The 22,061-nt window shown below is 47.4% G+C and overlaps 1 protein-coding gene across 1 annotated transcript in view; it reads right to left on the bottom strand.

The window, feature by feature from the left end:
• Window positions 1–2,244: 2,244 nt before the first annotated feature.
• LOC149443179 (uncharacterized) overlaps window positions 2,245–22,061 on the bottom strand; it is a 43,395-nt gene continuing 23,578 nt past the window's right edge. Inside the window, exons 10-15 of the mRNA XM_089655805.1 lie at window positions 13,188–13,248; window positions 12,770–13,071; window positions 11,901–12,680; window positions 11,615–11,821; window positions 11,350–11,491; window positions 2,245–4,672 (exon numbers count right to left, since the gene is read on the bottom strand). Coding sequence (XP_089511931.1) covers window positions 3,390–4,672; window positions 11,350–11,491; window positions 11,615–11,821; window positions 11,901–12,680; window positions 12,770–13,071; window positions 13,188–13,248 — 2,775 coding nt within the window. The 3' untranslated portion in view covers window positions 2,245–3,389. The remainder of the gene's footprint in view (window positions 4,673–11,349; window positions 11,492–11,614; window positions 11,822–11,900; window positions 12,681–12,769; window positions 13,072–13,187; window positions 13,249–22,061) is intronic.

The following is a 22,061-nucleotide window of genomic DNA, read 5'->3' as shown; positions in this document are numbered from 1 at the left end:
TTCTTCTTCTGAGGATGAGGATGAAGAAGAAGAAGTAGGATGAAAATAAGATTAATTCCAAGCCGGCAAAAAGTGTATCTGCAGAGCTCCTCTAAGTGTATCTGCAGAATAGAGGAGCTCTGCAGATACACTTTTTGCCGGCTTGGAATTATTCTTATTTTCATCTTACTTCTTCTTCTTCTTCTTCATCCTCATCCTCAGAAGAAGAGGATGAGGATCAGGATGAAGAGGAGGAAGAAGAAGTAGGATGAAAAGAAGAATAATTCCAAACCGGCAAAAAGTGTATCTGCAGAGTTCCTCTATTTCTGACAGTTCTCTGACAGCTCCTTCACATGTACAGCGGTTGAAACATCTGTTTCTGAATAAAAACATCTGTATCCTAAATGGAAACAAATAGATACAATGTTTCAACCGCTGTACATGTGAAGGAACTGTCAGAGAACTGTCAGAAATAGCGGAGCTCTCTGCAGGGACACTTTTGCCGGCTGATCGGGAAAAATCCGATTCGCGCACCCGAAGTAGGCAAATATTCGGATTCGATGCGAATCGAATTTTTCCTGAAATTCGTATCGAATTCCACTTCGCCTGGTTCGATTCGCTCATCTCTAGTGATGATCCTAAGTCCACCTCTACTGCTTCAGAGCAGCCAGGCAGATCAGGGTGGGACCTCATACCTCAGTACAGATGGAACGGGGACTCATCCCTCTTCTTTCAGCATGTTCCACCTTTGGAATTCCCTGCCTGGTTATGTTGTTTTGTTATTTTCTACACATCTCCCCGCCCCGTAAAAGATGTCGGATCAACGCAGACGGCCACAGCTGGAACTGCTGCCACCACAATGGTGCTCCAAGCAGGACCTTGAAGTTGCAGCTCCAAAGGCCTGTCCTGACACAGGCTACTCCGTACCGTCATGCTGGGGTCCTTCCCCTTTTCCATGGCTAATCCTCCAACACCGCATCCCGTTCCATCACTACTGAGGTACATGTAAGTGATCCGGCTCTCCGGGGTATGGGGAGCACGAGCACGCCCACCCGCCCCATCTGCGATTCACTTCGCAACAAGTTTGGCAGCAGTTCCCGGCCGAGACCTGCTGATCAGCTGTGTCCAATCACAGCACAGAGCCCTGTGTTTACAAACAATACAGGGCTCAGTACACGGAGCAGTGAGGTGGCTGTTTCTTCACCCTGCAAATCAGGGAGAAAAAACAGCCACATATTATTAGTAAAAGCAGCACATACTACACATAGTTGGGCACACACCCCTCACTTGCCCCTAGATGTTAACCCCTTCCCAGCCATTGTAAAGTATTAGCACTGGTCACTATGATTTCACTGGTGAGGTCAGTGTCAGTCAGTTCCCAACCCAGCGTCGGATTGCCCGCCGCACTCTCGCAGTCCCATTATAAGTCGCTGATCACCGTCATTGTCAATATCGAAAAATAAATACAAATTCCAGTAGATATCCCGTAGCTTGTAGACTGTTATGGACCACCTGGTGTACTCTAGCAGTCCACAGGACAGGATTCCCCAGGGCGCGGAGTCTAAGCCCCAGTCTGTTTGTTCACCAGAGCCCCTGATGGTGGGGAGGGGCTTGGAGCGGACAGTGACCAGGTCGCGGCCCCCGAGTACACCCACCTGAGGTAGAGGAATCACCAGAGGTAATGACAGGTAGAGAGCCTGATGTGAAGAGGCAGACAGGTCTGGAGAGTAGCAGCTAATCCATGCGGGTCAGATGGATGGCTGAGCAATAGCATGGTCAGACGGGCCGGGTCAGTAACGGGCGGACAGCGTGGTACAAGACAGCAGGCACAGAGGAATCGGGTCACTCGCCGGGTCTGGTAACAGAAGTTCAGATCAGAAGAGATATCCAGAAGAGTAGTCAAACGAGCCAGAGGGTCAGGGCAAGAGAATATCAGCAAGGTCAGGTTCAAGCAAGGTCAGCAACAGCCAGGAATCAACTCACAGATCACAGGAACAAGATCAGACCATAGGGCAACTTGTGTCTGTGCAGGGCTAGGTCCTAGGTCCTAGTGCCTGCCCAGCGCCGTCATAGGTGACGGGTGCGCCTGGGTCCTAGTGCCCTGCTGCCTGCATGTCTTGACAGACACCTACGCATGTGGAGACCCATGCGTCGCGATGGTCCCTGACAGTAGACGATAAAACTTTCACACAAACCAATTATGATACACGTATCGGGATTTTTCTGTTTTTTAACCAAAGAAATTTAGCAGAATACACTTTGGCCTAAATTTATGAAGAAATTTGATTTTATTGGATATGTTTTATAACAGAAAGTAGAAAATATTATTTTGGTTTTTTTTTTAATCTTCTGCCTTTTTATTTATATAATAAAATATATATATATCAATAAAGAAAAAACAACCCAGAGTGCGGTGTGTTAGATTGCCCGCCACACTATCGCAGACCGAACACTCATTGTGTTCATTCAGGAAAGGAAGGGGCTAGTAAATGTTACATACTTATCAGACCCTTTCCCCATTCTCCATCCTGAAGGATCGTATGGTGCGCTTGCAGCTGCCGGTGGGAAGCAGAGGAGGGAAGCCGGCAGCATTGCGGGGGTGGGGTGCACACAGGGGGGCTGGGGCAGCAGGGGGAAACCTATGGTGCACAGGGAGGGGGGGGGGCAGTTACAGGAACGGATAAGGTACCACCAGTCCTCCTGTAGGGGGCCCCAAGAAGCTGGGTGAATCCGATTTGGGCAGGGAAGGTGATCATCGGAGGGGATGGAGGGCAATTACTGGAACCGATGTGTGAATTTCAGCCTCCGTTTCCTGTTCTTAGCTGACAGGAGTGGCACCCGGTGTGGTCTTCTGCTGCTGTAGCCAATCTGCTTCAAGGTTGGACATGTTCTGCGTTCAGAGATGGTATTCTGCATACCTTGGGTGTAACGAGTTCCCGTTGCCTTTCTATCATCTGGAACCAGTCTGCCCATTCTCCTCTGACCTCTGACCCCAACAAGGCCATTTTGCTCCACACAACTGCCACGCACTAGATATTTTCTCTTTTTCAGACCATTCTCTGTAAACCCTAGAGATCGTTGTGCGGGAAAATCCCAGGAGATCAGCAGTTTCTGAAATACTCAGACCAGCCCGTCTGGCACCAACAACCATGCCACGTTCACATTCATTTAAATCCCCTTTCTTCCCCATTCTGATGCTCGGCTTGAACTTCAGCAAGTCATCTTCACCACGTCTAGATGCCTAAATGCATTGAGTTGTTGCCATATTATTGGCTGATTAGCAGTTTGTGTTACTAAGCAACTGAACAGGTAGATCTAACAAAGTGGCCGGTGAGTGAAGATCAATGTTTTGTTGGCTTTATTCCAAATATCCTCCATAGCCAGAGAACGACTTATGGAGAAGGTCAATATTAATTGTGGACAGAAGCCCCTATTGTGTGAGACCTCTGATGTTTAACCATATCCTTTTTATACATATAACATTTCCCGCACTCTGGACAGGCATGCGGCTTCTCCCCCGTGTGAGATCTCTGATGTGTAACAAGTTTTGTTTTCTGTGTATAACATTTCCCGCACACAGGGCAGGAATATGGCTTCTCCCCCTTGTGAGATTTTTGATGTCTAACAAGATCTGATTTCTGTGTATAACATGTCCCGCACTCAGTGCAGGAATAAGGCTTCTCCCCCGTGTGAGATCTTTGATGTCTAACAAGGTCTGATTTCTGTGTATAACATTTCCCGCACTCAGTGCAGGAATACGGCTTCTCCCCTGTGTGATACTGCTGGTGTATGTAAAGATGGAACTTCTGTTGAAAACATTTCCCGCACTCAGGGCAGGAATACGGCTTCTCTCCCGTGTGAGATCTTTGATGTTTAACCAGGTCTGATTTGTTTGAAAAACATTTCCCGCACTCAGGGCAGGGAAATGGCCTGTCCCCTGTGTGAGATCTCTGATGTACAACAACTGCCGATTTGCGTGTATAACATTTTCCACACCCAGGGCAGGAATATGACTTCTCCCCTTTGTGAGACCTCTGATGCATGACAAGATTGGCTTTCTGTGAGAAACACTTCCCGCACTCAGTGCAGGAATAAGGCCTCTCCCCCGTGTGAGATCTCTGATGTTTAACAAGGTCTGATTTCTGTGTATAACATTTCCCGCACTCAGTGCAGGAATACGGCTTCTCCCCCGTGTGAGATCTCTGATGGTTAACAAGCTCTGGTTTCTGTGTATAACATTTTCCACACTCAGAGCAGACATAAGGCTTCTCCCCCGTGTGATACCTCTGATGTACGTTAAGACTGAACTTCAGTGAAAAACATTTCCCGCACTCAGGACAGGAATAGGGTCTCTCTCCTGTGTGAGATCTCTGATGGTTAACAAGTCCTGATTTTCTTGTATAACATTTCCCGCACTCCGGGCAAGAATAAAGCTTTTCACTAGTGCGAGATCGCTGATGTACAGAAAGGCTTAATCCAGAGCCAAAACCTTCCCCCCATTCAGGACAGGAAAATTCATTCTGATCCGGAACCCCGGCCCCATCCCCCACAGTACGAGGTTGCTCAGAGTCAGAGGGGTCCCATGGTCTCTCCACACTGGCAAGTCCTCCATCTATAGTGGAGCTCATTGTCCTTTCTCGGGCACAATCTCCTGGGATGTCCTCAGCTTCCATTGGCGGGTCCATGGCGGGTCCTGGAAGATAAAAAAAAAAAAAAAGGACCATTAGAGATTTGATACTTGCTTACTTATTTTTTTCCCCAAAATTGTTGGTCCTTTTTTTGTTTATAGCAAAAAAATGAAAAAAAAAAAACACAGAGGGGATCAAATACCACCGAAAGAAAGCTCTATTCGTGGGGAAACAAGGACGTAAATTTCATTTAGGTGCAGCGTTGCATGACCGCGCAATTGTCAGTTAAAGGAACGCATCGTCATATCGCAAACAAGTGGCCTGGTCAGGAAGGTGGGGGGAATTCTCTGGCGGGGGAGGGGTTAATCTTCTGGGAGGGGTAAATCCTCAAGAGGGGGAGGGGTAAATCCTCAAGATGAGGAGGGGGTAAATCCTCGGCAGGGGGAGGGGTAAATCCTTGAGAGGAGGAGGGGGTAAATCCTCGGCAGGGGGAGGGGTAAATCCTTCGGAGTGGGAGGGGTTAACATTTAGCTCTACGGCCTGGTTTACACTTGTTTCAAAATGTACCATTGGACACGCATTTTTGCCAAACAAAGCCCATCCCTAAATCCAATGGTTCCCTGGCAGTCCTGTTCTCACTGTTGCATTTGCTTTGCTTCAAAAATGATCCCCCAAGTATCTTTCTTGGTGCTTCAAAGCATCTTCAAAGCCTCCATAGAAGTCTATGACAACGCTCACTACCAGCACCTGCAGCCCATGAGAGCCATTTATTCCGCTTCAGCTTGGCTTTGTTTTGGAGGTATTGCAGGAATGAGATATCAGAGGATGCACTGGGAAACCAACAAGCAAATCAGAAAGACGTCATCAGCAGTCACTTCCGGCTCGTGTTTATATATTCTGGGAGTGTCTGCTGCAGATGTCCCATCTGGTTTGCAGTGTGGAGCAGCAGGAAGGTGAGTGGGGTCCTGACTGGAGAGCAGCAACTAGCAGATGGCTCACGCAGACCAGAGGATCAGAAGAGCTGGAGGTTACAACTGAGTGGTGGAACAGCAAAGATGGGGGTTACTAAGGAGCGAGGGATCAGCAGAGCTGGAGGTTACTACAGAGCGGGGGATCAGCAGAGCTGGAGGTTACTACAAAACGGGGGATCAGCAGAGCTGGAGGTTACTACAAAACGGGGGATCAACAGAGCTGGAGGTTATTACAGAGCGGGGGATCAGCAGAGCTGGAGGTTACTACAGAACAGGGATCAGCAGAGCTGGAGGTTACTACAAAACGGGGGATCAGCAGAGCTGGAGGTTTCTACAGAGCGGGGGATCAGCAGAGCTGGAGGTTACTACAGAACGGGGGATCAGCAGAGCTGGAGGTTACTACAAAACGGGGGATCAGCAGAGCTGGAGGTTACTACAAAACGGGGGATCAGCAGAGCTGGAGGTTACTACAAAACGGGGGATCAGCAGAGCTGGAGGTTACTACAGAACGGGGCAGCAGCAGAGCTGGCGGTTACTACAGAACGGGGCAGCAGCAGAGCTGGCGGTTACTACAGAACGGGGCAGCAGCAGAGCTGGCGGTTACTACAGAACGGGGCAGCAGCAGAGCTGGAGGTTACTACTGAGCGTGGGATCAGCAGAGCTGGAGGTTACTACTGAGCGTGGGATCAGCAGAGCTGGAGGTTACTACAGAATGGGGAGCAGCAGAGCTGGAGGTTACTACAGAATGGGGGAGCAGCAGAGCTGGAGGTTACTACAGAATGGGGGAGCAGCAGAGCTGGAGGTTACTACAGAGCGGGGGATCAGCAGAGCTGGAGGTTACTACAGAGCGGGGGTATCAGCAGAGCTGGAGGTTACTACAGAATGAGGGGATCAGCAGAGCTGGAGGTTACTACTGAGCGGGGGATAAGCAGAGCTGGAGGTTACTACAGACCAGGGGATCAGCAGAGCTGGAGGTTACTACAGAACGGGGGATCAGCAGAGCTGGAGCTTACTACAAAACGGGGGAGCAGCAGAGCTGGGGGTTACTACTGAGCAGGCGATCAGCAGAGATGGAGGTTACTACTGAGCAGGCAATCAGCAGAGATGGAGGTTACTACTGAGCGGGAGAATCAGCAGAGCTGAGAGTTACTACTAAGCGGAGGGTTAAGCAAAGCTGGAGGATACTACTGAGCGCAGAATCAGCAGAGCTGGAGGATACTACTGAGCGCAGGATCAACAGAGCTGGGAGTTACTACTGAGCGGGGGATCAGCAGAGCCGGGAGTTACTACTGAGCGCAGGATCAGCAGAGCTGGAGGATACTGTTGAGCGCAGGATCAGCAGAGCTGGAGGATACTATTGAGCGCAGGATCAGCAGAGCTGGGAGTTACTACTGAGCGGGGGATTAGAAGAGCCGGGGGTTACTACTGAGCGGGGGATTAGAAGAGCCGGGGGTTACTACTGAGCGGGGGATCAGCAGAGCTGGAGGTTACTACAGAGCGGGGGATCAGCAAAGCTGGAGGTTACTACAGACCAAGGGATCAGCAGAGCTGGAGGTTACTACAGAACGGGAAATCAGCAGAGCTGGAGGTTACTACAAAATGGGGGAGCAGCAGAGCTGGGGGTTACTACTGAGCAGACAATCAGCAGAGATGGAGGTTACTACTGAGCGGGGGAATCAGCAGAGCTGAGAGTTACTACTAAGCGGAGGGTTAAGCAAAGCTGGAGGATACTACTGAGCGCAGAATCAGCAGAGCTGGAGGATACTACTGAGTGCAGAATCAGCAGAGCTGGAGGATACTACTGAGTGCAGAATCAGCAGAGCTGGAGGATACTACTGAGCGCAGGATCAACAGAGCTGGGAGTTACTACTGAGCGGGGGATCAGCAGAGCTGGAGGTTACTACAGAGCGGGGGATCAGCAAAGCTGGAGGTTACTACAGAGCGGGGGATCAGCAGAGCTGGAGGTTACTACAGAACGGGGGATCAGCAGAGCTGGAGGTTACTACAAAACGGGGGAGCAGCAGAGCTGGGGGTTACTACTGAGCAGGCAATCAGCAGAGATGGAGGTTACTACTGAGCGGGGGAATCAGCAGAGCTGAGAGTTACTACTAAGCGGAGGGTTAAGCAAAGCTGGAGGATACTACTGAGCGCAGAATCAGCAGAGCTGGAGGATACTACTGAGTGCAGAATCAGCAGAGCTGGAGGATACTACTGAGCGCAGGATCAACAGAGCTGGAAGTTACTACTGAGCGGGGGATCAGCAGAGCTGGAGGTTACTACAGAGCGGGGGATCAGCAAAGCTGGAGGTTACTACAGACCGGGGGATCAGCAGAGCTGGAGGTTACTACAGAACGGGGGATCAGCAGAGCTGGAGGTTACTACAAAACGGGGGAGCAGCAGAGCTGGGGGTTACTACTGAGCAGGCAATCAGCAGAGATGGAGGTTACTACTGAACGGGGGAATCAGCAGAGCTGAGAGTTACTACTAAGCGGAGGGTTAAGCAAAGCTGGAGGATACTACTGAGCGCAGAATCAGCAGAGCTGGAGGATACTACTGAGTGCAGAATCAGCAGAGCTGGAGGATACTACTGAGCGCAGGATCAACAGAGCTGGGAGTTACTACTGAGCGGGGGATCAGCAGAGCTGGAGGTTACTACAGAGCGGGGGATCAGCAAAGCTGGAGGTTACTACAGAGCGGGGGATCAGCAGAGCTGGAGGTTACTACAGAACGGGGGATCAGCAGAGCTGGAGGTTACTACAAAACGGGGGAGCAGCAGAGCTGGGGGTTACTACTGAGCAGGCAATCAGCAGAGATGGAGGTTACTACTGAGCGGGGGAATCAGCAGAGCTGAGAGTTACTACTAAGTGGAGGGTTAAGCAAAGCTGGAGGATACTACTGAGCGCAGAATCAGCAGAGCTGGAGGATACTACTGAGTGCAGAATCAGCAGAGCTGGAGGATACTACTGAGCGCAGGATCAACAGAGCTGGAGGATACTACTGAGCGGGGGATCAGCAGAGCTGGAAGTTACTACTGAGCGGGGGATCAGCAGAGCTCGAGGTTACTACAGACCGGGGGATCAGCAGAGCTGGAGGTTACTACAGAACGGGGGATCAGCAGAGCTGGAGGTTACTACAAAACGGGGGAGCAGCAGAGCTGGGGGTTACTACTGAGCAGGCAATCAGCAGAGATGGAGGTTACTACTGAACGGGGGAATCAGCAGAGCTGAGAGTTACTACTAAGCGGAGGGTTAAGCAAAGCTGGAGGATACTACTGAGCGCAGAATCAGCAGAGCTGGAGGATACTACTGAGTGCAGAATCAGCAGAGCTGGAGGATACTACTGAGCGCAGGATCAACAGAGCTGGGAGTTACTACTGAGCGAGGGATCAGCAGAGCCGGGAGTTACTACTAAGCGCAGGATCAGCAGAGCTGGAGGATACTATTGAGCGCAGGATCAGCAGAGCTGGGAGTTACTACTGAGCGGGGGATAAGAAGAGATGGGGGTACTACTTTACAGAGAATCTGCTAAACAAGGGTACTAATGAGCTGGGGATCTGCCGAGTGGGGTTACTCATTAGCTGGGGATTTGGTAAGTGGGGGAAAAAGAACTGAGTGGCAGAGGATCAGCACAGTTGTGGGACGGCAGCAGGACAAATTAACAGATGTCACACGTGGTGAGCAGCAGGGGAGCAATATAGTGGGAGGTGAGCAGGGACTGGAGGAAGATGGGGCTGAGCGGCACAGAATCAGCAGAGTAGAGGGACCGCAGCAGGAGAAACTAGCAGATGTCACACGTGGTGAGCAGCATAGGAGCAATATAGCAGAAGGTGGGAGGAGACTGGACGGACCTCACTGCAGAGAATGATCAGAGCTGAGAGGCTGAAGCCTGAGAAACTAGCAGATGTCACACATGGTAGGCTGCATGGAAGCAATATAGCGGGAGGTGAGTGGGGACCACAGAGAGAGAAGGACCAGCAAACCAGATGATCAGCAGAGCTGAGGGTCCTATTTGGCATGGAATCTGCTGAATGAAGGTATTAATGAGCTGGGGATCTGCTGAGCGGGGGCAATCATGAACTGGAGAGGCCTGACATAAAATCAGCAGAGCTGAGGGTTCGAAGCAGGAGAAACTAGCAGATATCACAGGTGGTGAGCATCATGGGAGAAATATAGCGGGAGGTTACTGGGGACTGGAGGGAGAGAGGACTGAGCGGCAGAGAATGAGCAGAGCTGAGGGGCCGAAGCCTGAGAAACTGTGTATGTCACACATGATGCGCAGCACGGAAACAATATAGCGGGAGGTGAGTGGGGATCAGAGAAAGGGGAGGCTCAGCAGAACTGGGAGTAGCTAACGAGTGGGAGATCAGCAGAGCTGGGAGTAGCTAACAAGTGGGAGATCAGCAGAGCTGGGAGTCGCTAACGAGTGGGAGATCAGCAGAGCTGGCGGTAGCTACTGAGTGGGGGATCAGCAGAGCTGGCGGTAGCTACTGAGTGGGGGGATCAACAGAGCTGGGGGTAGCTACTGAGTGGGGGGATCAGCAGAGCTGGGGGTAGCTACTGAGTCGGGGATCAGCAGAGCTGGCAGTAGCTACTGAGTGGGGGATCAGCAGAGCTGGCGGTAGCTACTGAGCGAGGGTCAGCAGAGCTGGGGGTAGCTACTGAGTGGAGAATCAGAAGAGATGGGGGTAGCTACGGGGATCAGCAGAGCTGCGGGTAGCTACTGAATGGGGGATCAGTAGAGCTGGAGGTAGCAGCTGAGTGGGGGATCAGCAGAGCTGGGGGTAGCTGAGTGGGGGATCAGCAGAGCTGGGGGTAGCTGAGTGGGGGATCAGCAGAGCTGGGGGTAGCTGAGTGGGGGATCAGCAGAGCTGGGGGTAGCTACAGAAACCGCACCCCCCCAATGGGAATGATTGAGTAAATGGATGGGTCTCCCGGGTGATGTCATTAACCAATTATGGTCATCTCCAAATATAGTCAATGTCACCCAGGAGACCCCGCCCCCTTACATGTACTGTATCAGCTGTTGTCTGCCGAAGCTCTCAGAAGGAAGCGAGCAGTCATCAAGGTGAGACCTCATTGGTGGCGCCATTGCTAAGGACCTGGACCTACATTCTTTCACATAAGCCCCCTGCCACCAGACCCGCACAACCAGCAGGCTAGGGTTGGGTTATGGGGATCAACATGGCAGCAAGGTTCTTCAAAGGTCTGGTATGGTTCAGGAGGGAAGCTTTTCCATCCCCTTTCCTGACAAGCTGGGCTGCGTGGTTAGTTTTTTTATTAATTTTTTTGGGGGGAACCCTAGACTTTTTTTCTTGATGTTTCCATGGAAGCTTCCCCCCGTTACATTCATAAAGGGCTCTAAGGGTCTGGTATGGAATTAGGGTGGGACTGCACACTGTTTTTTTTGGCATGGATTCCACCTCAACATTCATGCCAAGCCTAAATTTGGTGAAAACCCCCCACACGGGGTTTCTGGTCCTCCATGAACATTTACAGCAGACCCTCATCTAGGACAAGGGTCCGGTATATGAAGGGAACCCCCCTGGCTGATTTGGAAACTTGCATCTTTTTTTCTTGTTTCACTTGAAGCATCGGTGAATCGCTGCTCCTGCCAGACAGAATTTTGTTGTCTTGGCACATATCCCCCCGGGCAGTGCTCAGCCCCCCCAATCCAAGAGTTTGATAAATTGTCTATTGGACTAGAAAATGGCCTGAAGTAATTTTTATTACTTCAGGTGTCTTCAGCTCATGGACTTCGTGTTCCTGACCCACCTGTGCTGATCTCTGTAGGAGTGTCCTCCTCTATAAATGTCCCCGTTATTCCATCCTCCTCCATAGACTGCTGATCATCCCTCACATACGCCTCTTCTTCTTCTGACTTCACCTCAAATTCTATATCGATTGGATCTCCACTCTACATCAAGAGAAGGAGAGAAAATATCATCTGTAAGATAGAAGATTTATTATTGTGACATCACATAGAAAATCCGCACATCGTCTCCATGAGTCCATGTTCTAGACTCTCCGTCCCACCAACCTTGTAATAGTGAGGGATGGTGTGACCTTCCTGTGTGGAATCCCGGGAATCCAGAGGACGGGGACATCTCTCTGGTGGGTTCCTGGTATTAGGTGGCTCCATCATATTCTTGTGTCCTTCTGAAAACTCCTCCATCACTCCATACTCCTCATCCTCCTCTTTATACTCTTCTTTAATATCAATATTATCATCCCCAAGGATTACACTCTGAATATGAAATAAAACATTCAATGTAACAAACATGCTGTGTATAAATCACAACTATCAATAATGGTTAATTATCTACCTGATGATGGTGAGGGATGGTGTGACCTTCCTGTGTGGAATCCCAGGAATACAGAGGACGGGCACATCTCTCTGGTGGGTTTCCATGACTGGATCCAACTACCTGATGATGGTGAGGGATGGTGTGACCTTCCCGTGTGGAATTCCGGGAATACAGAGGACAGGGACATCTCTCTGGTGGGTTCCCATGACTGGATCCATCTACCTGATGATGGTGGGGGATGGTGTGACCTTCGTGTGTGGAATCCCGAGAATACAGAGGAGAGGGACATCTCTCTGGTGGGTTCCCATGACTGGATCCATCTACCTGATGATGGTGGGGGATGGTGTGACCTTCGTGTGTGGAATCCCGGGAATACAGAGGACAGGGACATCTCTCTGGTGGGTTCCCATGACTGGATCCATCTACCTGATGATGGTGGGGGATGGTGTGACCTTCGTGTGTGGAATCCCGAGAATACAGAGGAGAGGGACATCTCTCTGGTGGGTTCCCATGACTGGATCCATCTACCTTATGATGGTGAGGGATGGTGTGACCTTCCTGTGTGGAATCCCAGGAATACAGAGGATGGTTCTCATGACTGGATCCATCTGTAGGAAACACACACACTGACTGAATCCATTGTTTCTCTGGTGGGTTCCTGTAGCTGGATGACTCCACCATGGTGTCTTGGTACAGATCTTTGTGTCCTTCTGGAATCTCTGACTTCTCCATCCCCCCATCCTCCTCCTCTTTTATCTCTTCTTTAACATCAATTTTAGACACAATTAGGTTTCCACTCTGAATATAGAATAAAAATGACATCAATGGTAACAATGCAGATAATGTACAGATCCTAATGATACTATCAGTGATTGTTCCTCATCTACCTGATAATGGTGAGGGATGGTGTGACCTTCCTGTGTGGAATCCCAGGAATACAGAGGACGGGGACATCTCTCTGGTGGGTTCCCATGACTGGATCCATCTACCTGATGATGGTGAGGGATGGTGTGACCTTCCTGTGTGGAATCCCGGGAATACAGAGGATGGGGACATCTCTCTGGTGGGTTCCCATGACTGGATCCATCTACCTGATGATGGTGAGGGATGGTGTGACCTTCCTGTGTGGAATCCCGGGAATACAGAGGACGGGGACATCTCTCTGGTGGGTTCCCATAACTGGATCCATCTGTAGGAAACACACACACTGACTGAATCCATTGTTTCTATGTGTTTATCAGATGATGGGGGATCTAGGTGGATCTTCCGTACTGCTCTCTCCTTTCCAATAAAGTCACCTCTAACCTGGTAATGTGAGGGGCGGCTGATTGTCCATCATGACAATGTCTCCTTTCTTGTGTCTAACCTTTCAGCAAGAAAGTCTTATTTATACCTGACATCACTTCCTGTCTGCACCTGACATCACTTCCTGCCTTCCATAGAGAACTCTCATCTCTATGGTTGAGGTGATTGTAGCCGTGTTAGTGCACTTGCGACAGAAACAATAGAATACTGACGTGATACTTTTTTTATTTGCACTAACATACAAATTTGAGGACAAGCTTTCGGGGTCCCCTTCTTCAAGGTCCAGGCAGTACTACACAAAGTTTTAGTAGAATGTTAGAAGAGATGTGGGGGATGAAGAAAAAAAAAACCCAGAAAGAAACACACACAAACAGATGTAAACATCAATGGTTAAAAGACTAGGATTCGACTAGAGATAAGACATAGCAAAAGCAAAGACGGGGGGGGGGGGACACAACACTCACAGAGAGAGTCATAAAACTGTTGGTCTATAATAGAAGAGGAAGAAAGAAGTAAAAAAAAGACAGGACATACTTAAAAGAGGTAGGGTTACCGAAATTAAGAGAACAGCGAATATCTCTTGAGAGATCAATATCAGAAGAGGAAATGCAATGTGCACTGAAGAGTACTATGACAGGGAAAAGTCCGGGACTGAATAGGTATACAGTGAGTTACTATAAGAAATGTAAAGATCAATTGATACCTAAATTAAATCTATATATGAATGCATTGGTAGGGGAGATGGAAATGAGAGAGGGAGTCCCTACAAGCGTATATTAAGACAATACCAAAAGATGGGAAAGATAGTACACAGTGTTCTAGTTATAGACCAATATCCTTACTAAATATAGACACTAAATTATACGCAAAGGTCTTAGCAAATAGGATAAAGGACTTAATGCCGGAGTGGATCCACATGGATCAAGTGGGGTTGGTCCCTGGAAGAGAGAGTAGGGATAATGGATTAAGATCATTATTGCTTATACAAAAAAGTAAAAAAGAAAAATTTCCTGTATTGTTATTGTTGGTAGACGCTGAAAAAGCGTTTGATAGATTAGATTGGGGGTATATGTTAGATACATTGAAAGCTCTGGGAATGGGCCCTATAATGAGAATACGGATAGGGAAATTATATAGTCAACTATCTGCGGCTATAAAGGTTCATGGAGAAATATCAGAGAGCTTTAAGATGAATAATGGGACCCGTCAGGGATGCCCATTGTAACCTTTGCTGTTTGTCTTGTCCTTAGAATCTGTCAGGGTCCTATCCACGGCAGAAGTTCTGGAAGATCTGGCATTTCTGCCAATACTCTACATGGCCGCAGAAGGACACATCAGCCTCAGTCTGGTGCCAGATGGCCTTTATAAGGAGCCTCATCACTTCCTCTGGTTGCTGGATGGTCTCTAGCTCCCCGTGCCTTGTTCCTGTTTCCTGTGACTTCCTGATACCGACTCGGCTTGTACTTGGACCTGTCTGTTCTACTGAACCCCTAATCTGACCTCGGCTAGGCTAAAGGATACTCTCTCTCTCGCTCTCCCGTGCCACGTTGGGCCTGACTCCCGCTGTCCCACTTTCAGGGGAGTCCGGAACTTAGCCGCAAGGGAAGCCCTCTCTCCATTGGCCTCTACCACCAGGTATGTGATAGAATTCCTTTTAGAAAAAATAAGGAAAAATACAGATATTAGGGGAATTTGGATAGGAGAGACAGAACATAAAGTAGCGGCATATGCCGATGATTTGCTGTTTTATGTAGGTAACCCAAGGATAACTTTACCCAATTTAATAAAAGCACTGAAGGAATATGGGGAGCTGTCTAACCTAAAGATTAATCCAACTAAAATATAAATCTTGAACATAAATCTGCCAAGAAGAGAGGAAAAAGCTGTACAAAAAGAGTTTACTTTTTTGTGAAAGGAAAAAAATTAAAAATATTTAGGAATAAATTTAGCCGTACCCTTAAACAATTTATATAAAGCAAAAAAAAATCCCGTTACTAATGATGAAGATGAAATGAGAAAATTCAGGATAGGGGGAATATCTTGAATAGGATGAATAAACTTAATTAAAATGGTAATTGTTCCAAAAATTCTATATAAATTTCAGATGATCCCAATAAAGCTGCCAGGATTGTATTTTAGGATATTGAAAAAAATGTTGATAAACTTTATATGGAGAAATAAAAAAGCTAGAATAAGTCACAAAGCTCTAACTAGAGACAAAGAAAATGGTGGTTTAGGTGTTTTAAAAGATATTATAACTCAGTATTGATAGCACAAATTTTTGACTGGATACATAATGCACAGGGGAAAAGTTGGATAAATATAGAAAACACATTAAGTAAAGCACATTTGGAGAGGATAATATGGTTGCCACCTCAATGTCGGGGAATGAAAGAGAGCACAAGTATATTTACAAGAACGGTTTTCAGGGTTTGGGACACAATGCATAAACAGATGAGATGGGTTTTTAATTCTTTGTTGATGCCTATCGTAAACACAGGGTTTCAGGGAGGTGGATAAGAAAAGGAGATGCACAATTAACCACCTCCCACCCGCCATATAGTAATATGATGGATGAAAGGTGGTTCTCTCGTTCTGGGAGGACGTCATATGACGTCTTCCCATTCTCACCACGCATGCACGGCTCAGGGAGCGTGCAGCGTGGCGATCAGCGGTGCACTGTGTCCCACAGACACAGCGTATCACCGATCACGGAATGAGCCGAAGATGTCGGCTCGGTCATGTGATCAGCTGTGTCCAATCATAGCTGATCACATGTAAACAGGGAAATGCTGGTTATCTGCATTTCTCTCCTCTCGAGCTGTCACGCTGACAGAGGAGAGGAGAGCCAGTAATCGGCTTTCTGCAGAGGGGACATGTACACTGATCATCAGGGCACTGATGATCAGTGTAGCCCCAGCAGTGCCACCTGTCAGTGTCCATCAGTGCCTTGTGCCAGTGCTCATCAGTGCCACATCAATGCCACATATCTGTGCCTACCAGTGCACATCAATGCCACATATCAGTGCCCATCTGAGCTGCCTTTCTGTGTCAACCATCAGTGCCAGTCAATGCCACTTATCAGTGCCCATCAATGCCACCTATCAGTGCTGCCAATCAGTGCGCGTCAGTGCCGCCTATCAGTGCGCATCAGTGCCGCCTATCAGTGCCAGTCAGTGCCGCCTAACAGTGCCAGTCAATGCCGCCTATCAGTGCCATGTATCAGTGCTGCCTTTCAGTGCCCATCAGTGATGCCTGTCAATGCCCATCAGTGCCACCTACCAGTGCCTCCTCATCGGTGCCCATCAGTGCCACCTATCAGTGTCCATCAGTGCAGCCTATCAGTGCCCATCACTGCAGCCTCATTAGCGCACATCAGTGAAGGAGAAAAATCACTTATTTACAAACTTTTATAACAAAAACTAAGAAAAAATTTTCAGTGGTTTATGGTTTGTTTAAGAAAAAATAAAAACCCTGAGGTGATTAAATACCACCAAAAGAAAGCTCTATCAGTCACAAAAAAACTATAAAAATGTCATATGGGTACAGTGTTGCATGACCGCGCAATTGTCATTCAAAGTGCGACAGAGCTGAAAGCTGGAAATTGGCCTGGGCAGGAAAGGGGTATAAGTGCCCGATGGGCAGGAAGGGGGTAGAAGTGCCGGTAGGCAGGAAGGGGGTAGAAGTGTCCAGTGGGCAGGAAGGGGGTATAAGTGCCCGATGGGCAGGAAGGGGGTAAAAGTGCCCGGTAGGCAGGAAGGGGGTAGAAGTGTCCGGTAGGCAGGAAGGGGGTAGAAGTGTCCGGTAGGCAGGAAGGGGGTAGAAGTGTCCTGTAGGCAGGAAGGGGGTAGAAGTGCCCAGTAGGCAGGAAGGGGGTAAAGGTGCCCGGTAGGCAGGAAGGGGGTAGAAGTGTCCTGTAGGCAGGAAGGGGGTATAAGTGCCCAGTTGGCAGGAAGGGGGTAGAAGTGTCCGGTAGGCTGGAAGGGGGTAGAAGTGTCCTGTAGGCAGGAAGGGGGTAGAAGTGCCCGGTGGGCAGGAAGGGGGTAGAAGTGCCCGGTAGACAGGAAAAGGGTAGAAGTGCCCGGTAGGCAGGAAAGGGGTGGAAGTGCCCGGTAGGAAGGGGGTAGAAGTGCCCAGTGGGCAGGAAGGGGGTAGAAGTGCCCTGTAGGCAGGAAGGGGGTAGAAGTGCCCGGTAGGCAGGAAGGGGTAGAAGTGCCAGGTAGGCAGGAAGGGGGTAGAAGTGCCCGGTAGGCAGAAAGGGGTAGAAGTGTCCTGTAGGCAGGAAGGGGGTAGAAGTGCCCGGTAGGCAGGAAGGGGTTAAAAGTGTCCGGTGGGCAGGAAGGGGGTAGAAGTGACCGTAGGGCAGGAAGAGGGTAGAAGTGCCCGGTGGGCAGGAAGGGGGTGACAGTGCCCGGTGGGCAGGAAGGGGGTAGAAGTGTCTGGTGGGCAGGAAGGGGGTAGAAGTGCCCTGTAGGCAGGAAGGGGGTAGAAGTGTCCGGTAGGCAGGAAGGGGGTAGAAGTGTCCGGTGGGCAGGAAGGGGGTAGAAGTGCCCTGTAGGCAGGAAGGGGGTAGAAGTGTCCGGTGGGCAGGAAGGGGGTAGAAGTGCCCTGTAGGCAGGAAGGGGGTAGACGTGTCCGGTAGGCAGGAAGGGGGTAGAAGTGTCCGGTGGGCAGGAAGGGGGTAGAAGTGCCCTGTAGGCAGGAAGGGGGTAGACGTGTCCGGTAGGCAGGAAGGGGGTAGAAGTGTCCGGTGGGCAGGAAGGGGGTAGAAGTGCCCTGTAGGCAGGAAGGGGGTAGAAGTGTCCGGTAGGCAGGAAGGGGGTAGAAGTGCCCGGTAGGCAGGAAGGGGGTAGAAGTGCCCGGTGGGCAGGAAGGGGGTAGAAGTGCCCTGTAGGCAGGAAGGGGGTAGACGTGTCCAGTAGGCAGGAAGGGGGTAGAAGTGCCCTGTAGGCAGGAAGGGGGTAGAAGTGCCCGGTAGGCAGGAAGGGGGTAGAAGTAGCCTGTAGGCTTATGGTTAAGAGATCTAATGAAAGGGGAAATAATTTGCCCCTTAGTGGAAATGAAAGAAAATAAGGAGTTGTTTATCATAGTGGATGAGTGGCAGTATTTACAAATGAAACATTTTAGAGAAAAACTCCCGAGGCCCTTAACCCCTTCACGCCTTAGGTTAAAACAAATCTAAATGCCTAAGCACAATTCTGCAACGTTGAGATGTGATAGTAAAACCGTACATATCATCACAACTACTTTGTACATCCGGGTGAATTATACCGCGTTTTTTTTTTCAGGGCAAATTGGGCTTCCATTTGGTGGTAAATGGTAATGGATATCTCCTGATTTTTTTTTATTATCAAAGGAAAACTGGCCCAAAATAGTAAAAAAAAAATCATTTTCTTTTTATTTAGCTGCGTGTTTCTTATTACGACCATAATCTACCACTAAACAACAACCCAAAATAACTTCTCCAGCTCTTGACGATCGTATCGATACCATATATGTGTGTTATTTGTTGTTTGTACCCGGAGTACAGCCCAGAAACAATAGTGGAATGTATATAATGATACAATGGAATGTATATAATGATACAATGTACAATAGGATGTATATAATGATACAATGTACAATGGGATGTATATAATGATACAATGTACAATGGAATGTATATAATGCTACAATGTATAATAGGATGTATATAATTATACTACAATGGAATGTTTATAATGATACAATGTACAATGGAATGTTTATAATGATACAATGTACAATAGAATGTATATAATGATACAATGTACAATAGAATGTATATAATGATACAATGTACAATGGAATGTATATAATGCTACAATGTATAATAGGATGTATATAATTATACAATGTATAATGGAATGTATATAATGATGCAATGTATAATGGAATGTATATAATGATACAATGTATAATAGGATATATATAATGATACAATGTATAATGGAATGTATATACTGATACAATGTATAATATGATTTATATAATGAAACAATGTACAATGGAATGTCTACAATGTATAATAGGATGTATATAATGATACAATGTATAATGGGATGTATATACTGATATAATGTACAATAGAATGTATATAATTATACAATGTACAATGGGATGTATATAATGATACAATGGAATGTATATAATGCTACAATGTATAATGGAATGTCTACAATGATACAATGTATAATAGGATGTATATAATTATACAATGTATAATGGAATGTATATAATGATACAATGTTTATTATGATTTATATAATGATACAATGTATAATGGGATGTATATAATGATACAATGTATAATAGAATGTATATAATGATACAATGTCTAATAGGATGTATATAATGATATAATGTATCTCTCTTCTCCATTCATAGAGAGAGAAAAAAACAAGGGGGCTGGGCTGCACAGTGACTGATCACTGTGATAGCCAATCAGAGGCTATCACAGCGATCATGTGAGCCGGGAGTCCTGGGTCCTGATCGTTAGAACAGGTCCTGGTACTCTCAGTGACACCGCGGTCTCAATGCTGGGAGTGTGCCAAGCGGCGCGCTCCCAGCACAAAGACAGGTACGCAAATATGCGGCCCCCACGGAAAAAAAGCCCAGTTCCGTGAGGCTGCATATTTGTGTGACGTAGGCGGGAAGGGGTTAAGGAAGAAAGAAAAGTGGAATCCATTTGAACATTTGTTTAGTACACGGGGGGGTGGGAAGTACTTCGAAAATATATAACATTTTCACTAAGTTAGTAACAAACACGGTTCCTACATACAGTAGACATCACTAACCTGATCAATCACTGTTTTTGGTAGTAATGATATTTCTACATAGCAAATAATTTACTAGCAGGTGTAGTAGAGTAATAGAAATCCAACAGACCCAACAGTCATGACATGCATGCTGCTGATTCTGTGTAATTGAATCACTAATTGAAAGGGGCATGTTCAAAATAATAGCAGTGTGGAGTTCTATTAGTGAGGTCATTCATTCTTTGAAAAACAGGTGGCAATTATTGCCCTTATTTAAGGAAGGAAGGCAGGAAATGTTGTACATGCTGGTTACAGTGCATTTCTCTCTAAAATTCTGAGGAAAATGGGTCGTTCCAGACATTGTTCAGAAGAACAGCGTACCTTGATTAAAAAGTTGATTGGAGAGGGGAAAACATATAAAGAAGTGCAGAAAATGATAGGCTGCACAGCTAAAATGATCGCAAATGCTTTAAAATGGCAACCAAAACCTGAAAGACGTGGAAGAAAGCGAAAAACTACCATTCGAATGGATAGAAGAATAGCCAAAATGGCAAGGACTCAGCCAACAATCAGCTCCAGGAAGATGAAAGAAGGTGTAAAGTTACCTGTGAGTACTGTTACAATTAGAAGACGCCTATGTGAAGTCAAGCTATCTGCAAGAAGCCCCCGCAAAGTCCCACTGTTGAAAAAAAGACGTGCTGAAGAGGTTACAATTTGCCAAAGAGCACATTGACTGTCCTAAAGAGAAATGGCGCAACATTTTGTGGACTGATGAAAGTAAGATTGTTCTTTTTGGGTCTAGTGGCCGGAGACAGTTTGTCAGACGACCCCCAAACACTGAATTCAAGTCACAGTACACTGTGAAGACAGTGAAGCATGGTTGCGCAAGCATCATGATATGGGGTGTAGCAAAAGCGCGCATCAGAGATGGACGCGGTTCAACCATTTTGGTTTCAACCTCCATCTTGGCGAAGGGACTAACCATCCTGAAATATAATTTCTTGCATCCTCCCCCCTTTCCTCTCTGTTCATCCACAGCAACATCTGGTTGTGGGTCACTGGCAGGCTAGAGCAGCAGGGGGCCCAGAGCTACAAAGCCCCCCAAGAGAGACAGAGCTTCTCTGCCCAAGAACCTGTGTAATTTCTCACCTCGTAACAGAGATAAGGCAGTTTTCCCAGGAATTGAAAGAGATTGTAACCTCATAAAACCCAGCAGCGTAGGTGACAGAATTAAATGAACACTCCTCAAATCAATTTTTATCCTATGTCCCATATCTTGGAATATGAGAGACACACATAAAAGCCGTACATATCATCGGATGGACGATTAGCAGGCAAAATAGGTAACTCAAATTGTCTCGCACGCTCAGGGAAGCAGAAACATCGATCTTGTGAACTGTGCAGCATATAATTTCATAATTCATATCTAAATAATCCTCAGACTTGTCGGTGTAATAATATACCCACGAGGGGACTATCGCTCATGCAGCTGAGAAGCTATAGACCAGAATATGAATTATGAAAGATGTTGGTTCTAATTTAGGGTTCCGCCCGACGATCCCTCCCTAAAGTATTGGTCAGTTACTCAGAGACACCCCCCTGCTGGGACATTTTAAAAACAGGCTAGCAGGCCTCAGAAGTTAAGTTAAAGACATCTCCAATTTTAACATCAATACCACCTGGGGAGACCCTTTCGCTCTGCAACTTGGATCTGCTTTCAAACCAAGGCATACTGGCGAGTAACTTAACCCTTTAACTTCCTTCCTATTATCTCTTTGCTGTGCTATGGTTCTTTATATATGTATATATATATCGTAGTTACATCTTCTTTGTAAATATTTTTATTTCCCGTTTGACCCATTTAGTAATAAATCCTTCTGATGAAAGTGTTGAACTGTTCCTATAGCTCTTAATCACAATTCACAAATCCCTGCCTTTGAAGAGACGCTACTGTTTGTTTTAATCTCTGTATAACCGGCCTGTGGACCGTTTTATACAGACAATTATTTCAATCATTATAGTGTATTAACTGATAACGCGAGTTTCCTCTTTCTCTGTACAAAAAGGAGGTGGTGGCAGTGTGAAAGGGTTAGTTGCG

Source organism: Staurois parvus, unplaced genomic scaffold (genome assembly GCF_062004578.1).
Source record: "Staurois parvus isolate SC_StPar_1 unplaced genomic scaffold, SC_StPar_1.0 ptg000874l, whole genome shotgun sequence".
NCBI lineage: Eukaryota > Metazoa > Chordata > Amphibia > Anura > Ranidae > Staurois > Staurois parvus.
Note: the sequence above shows the minus strand (reverse complement) of the source record. Positions and strands in the feature narration are given on the sequence as shown.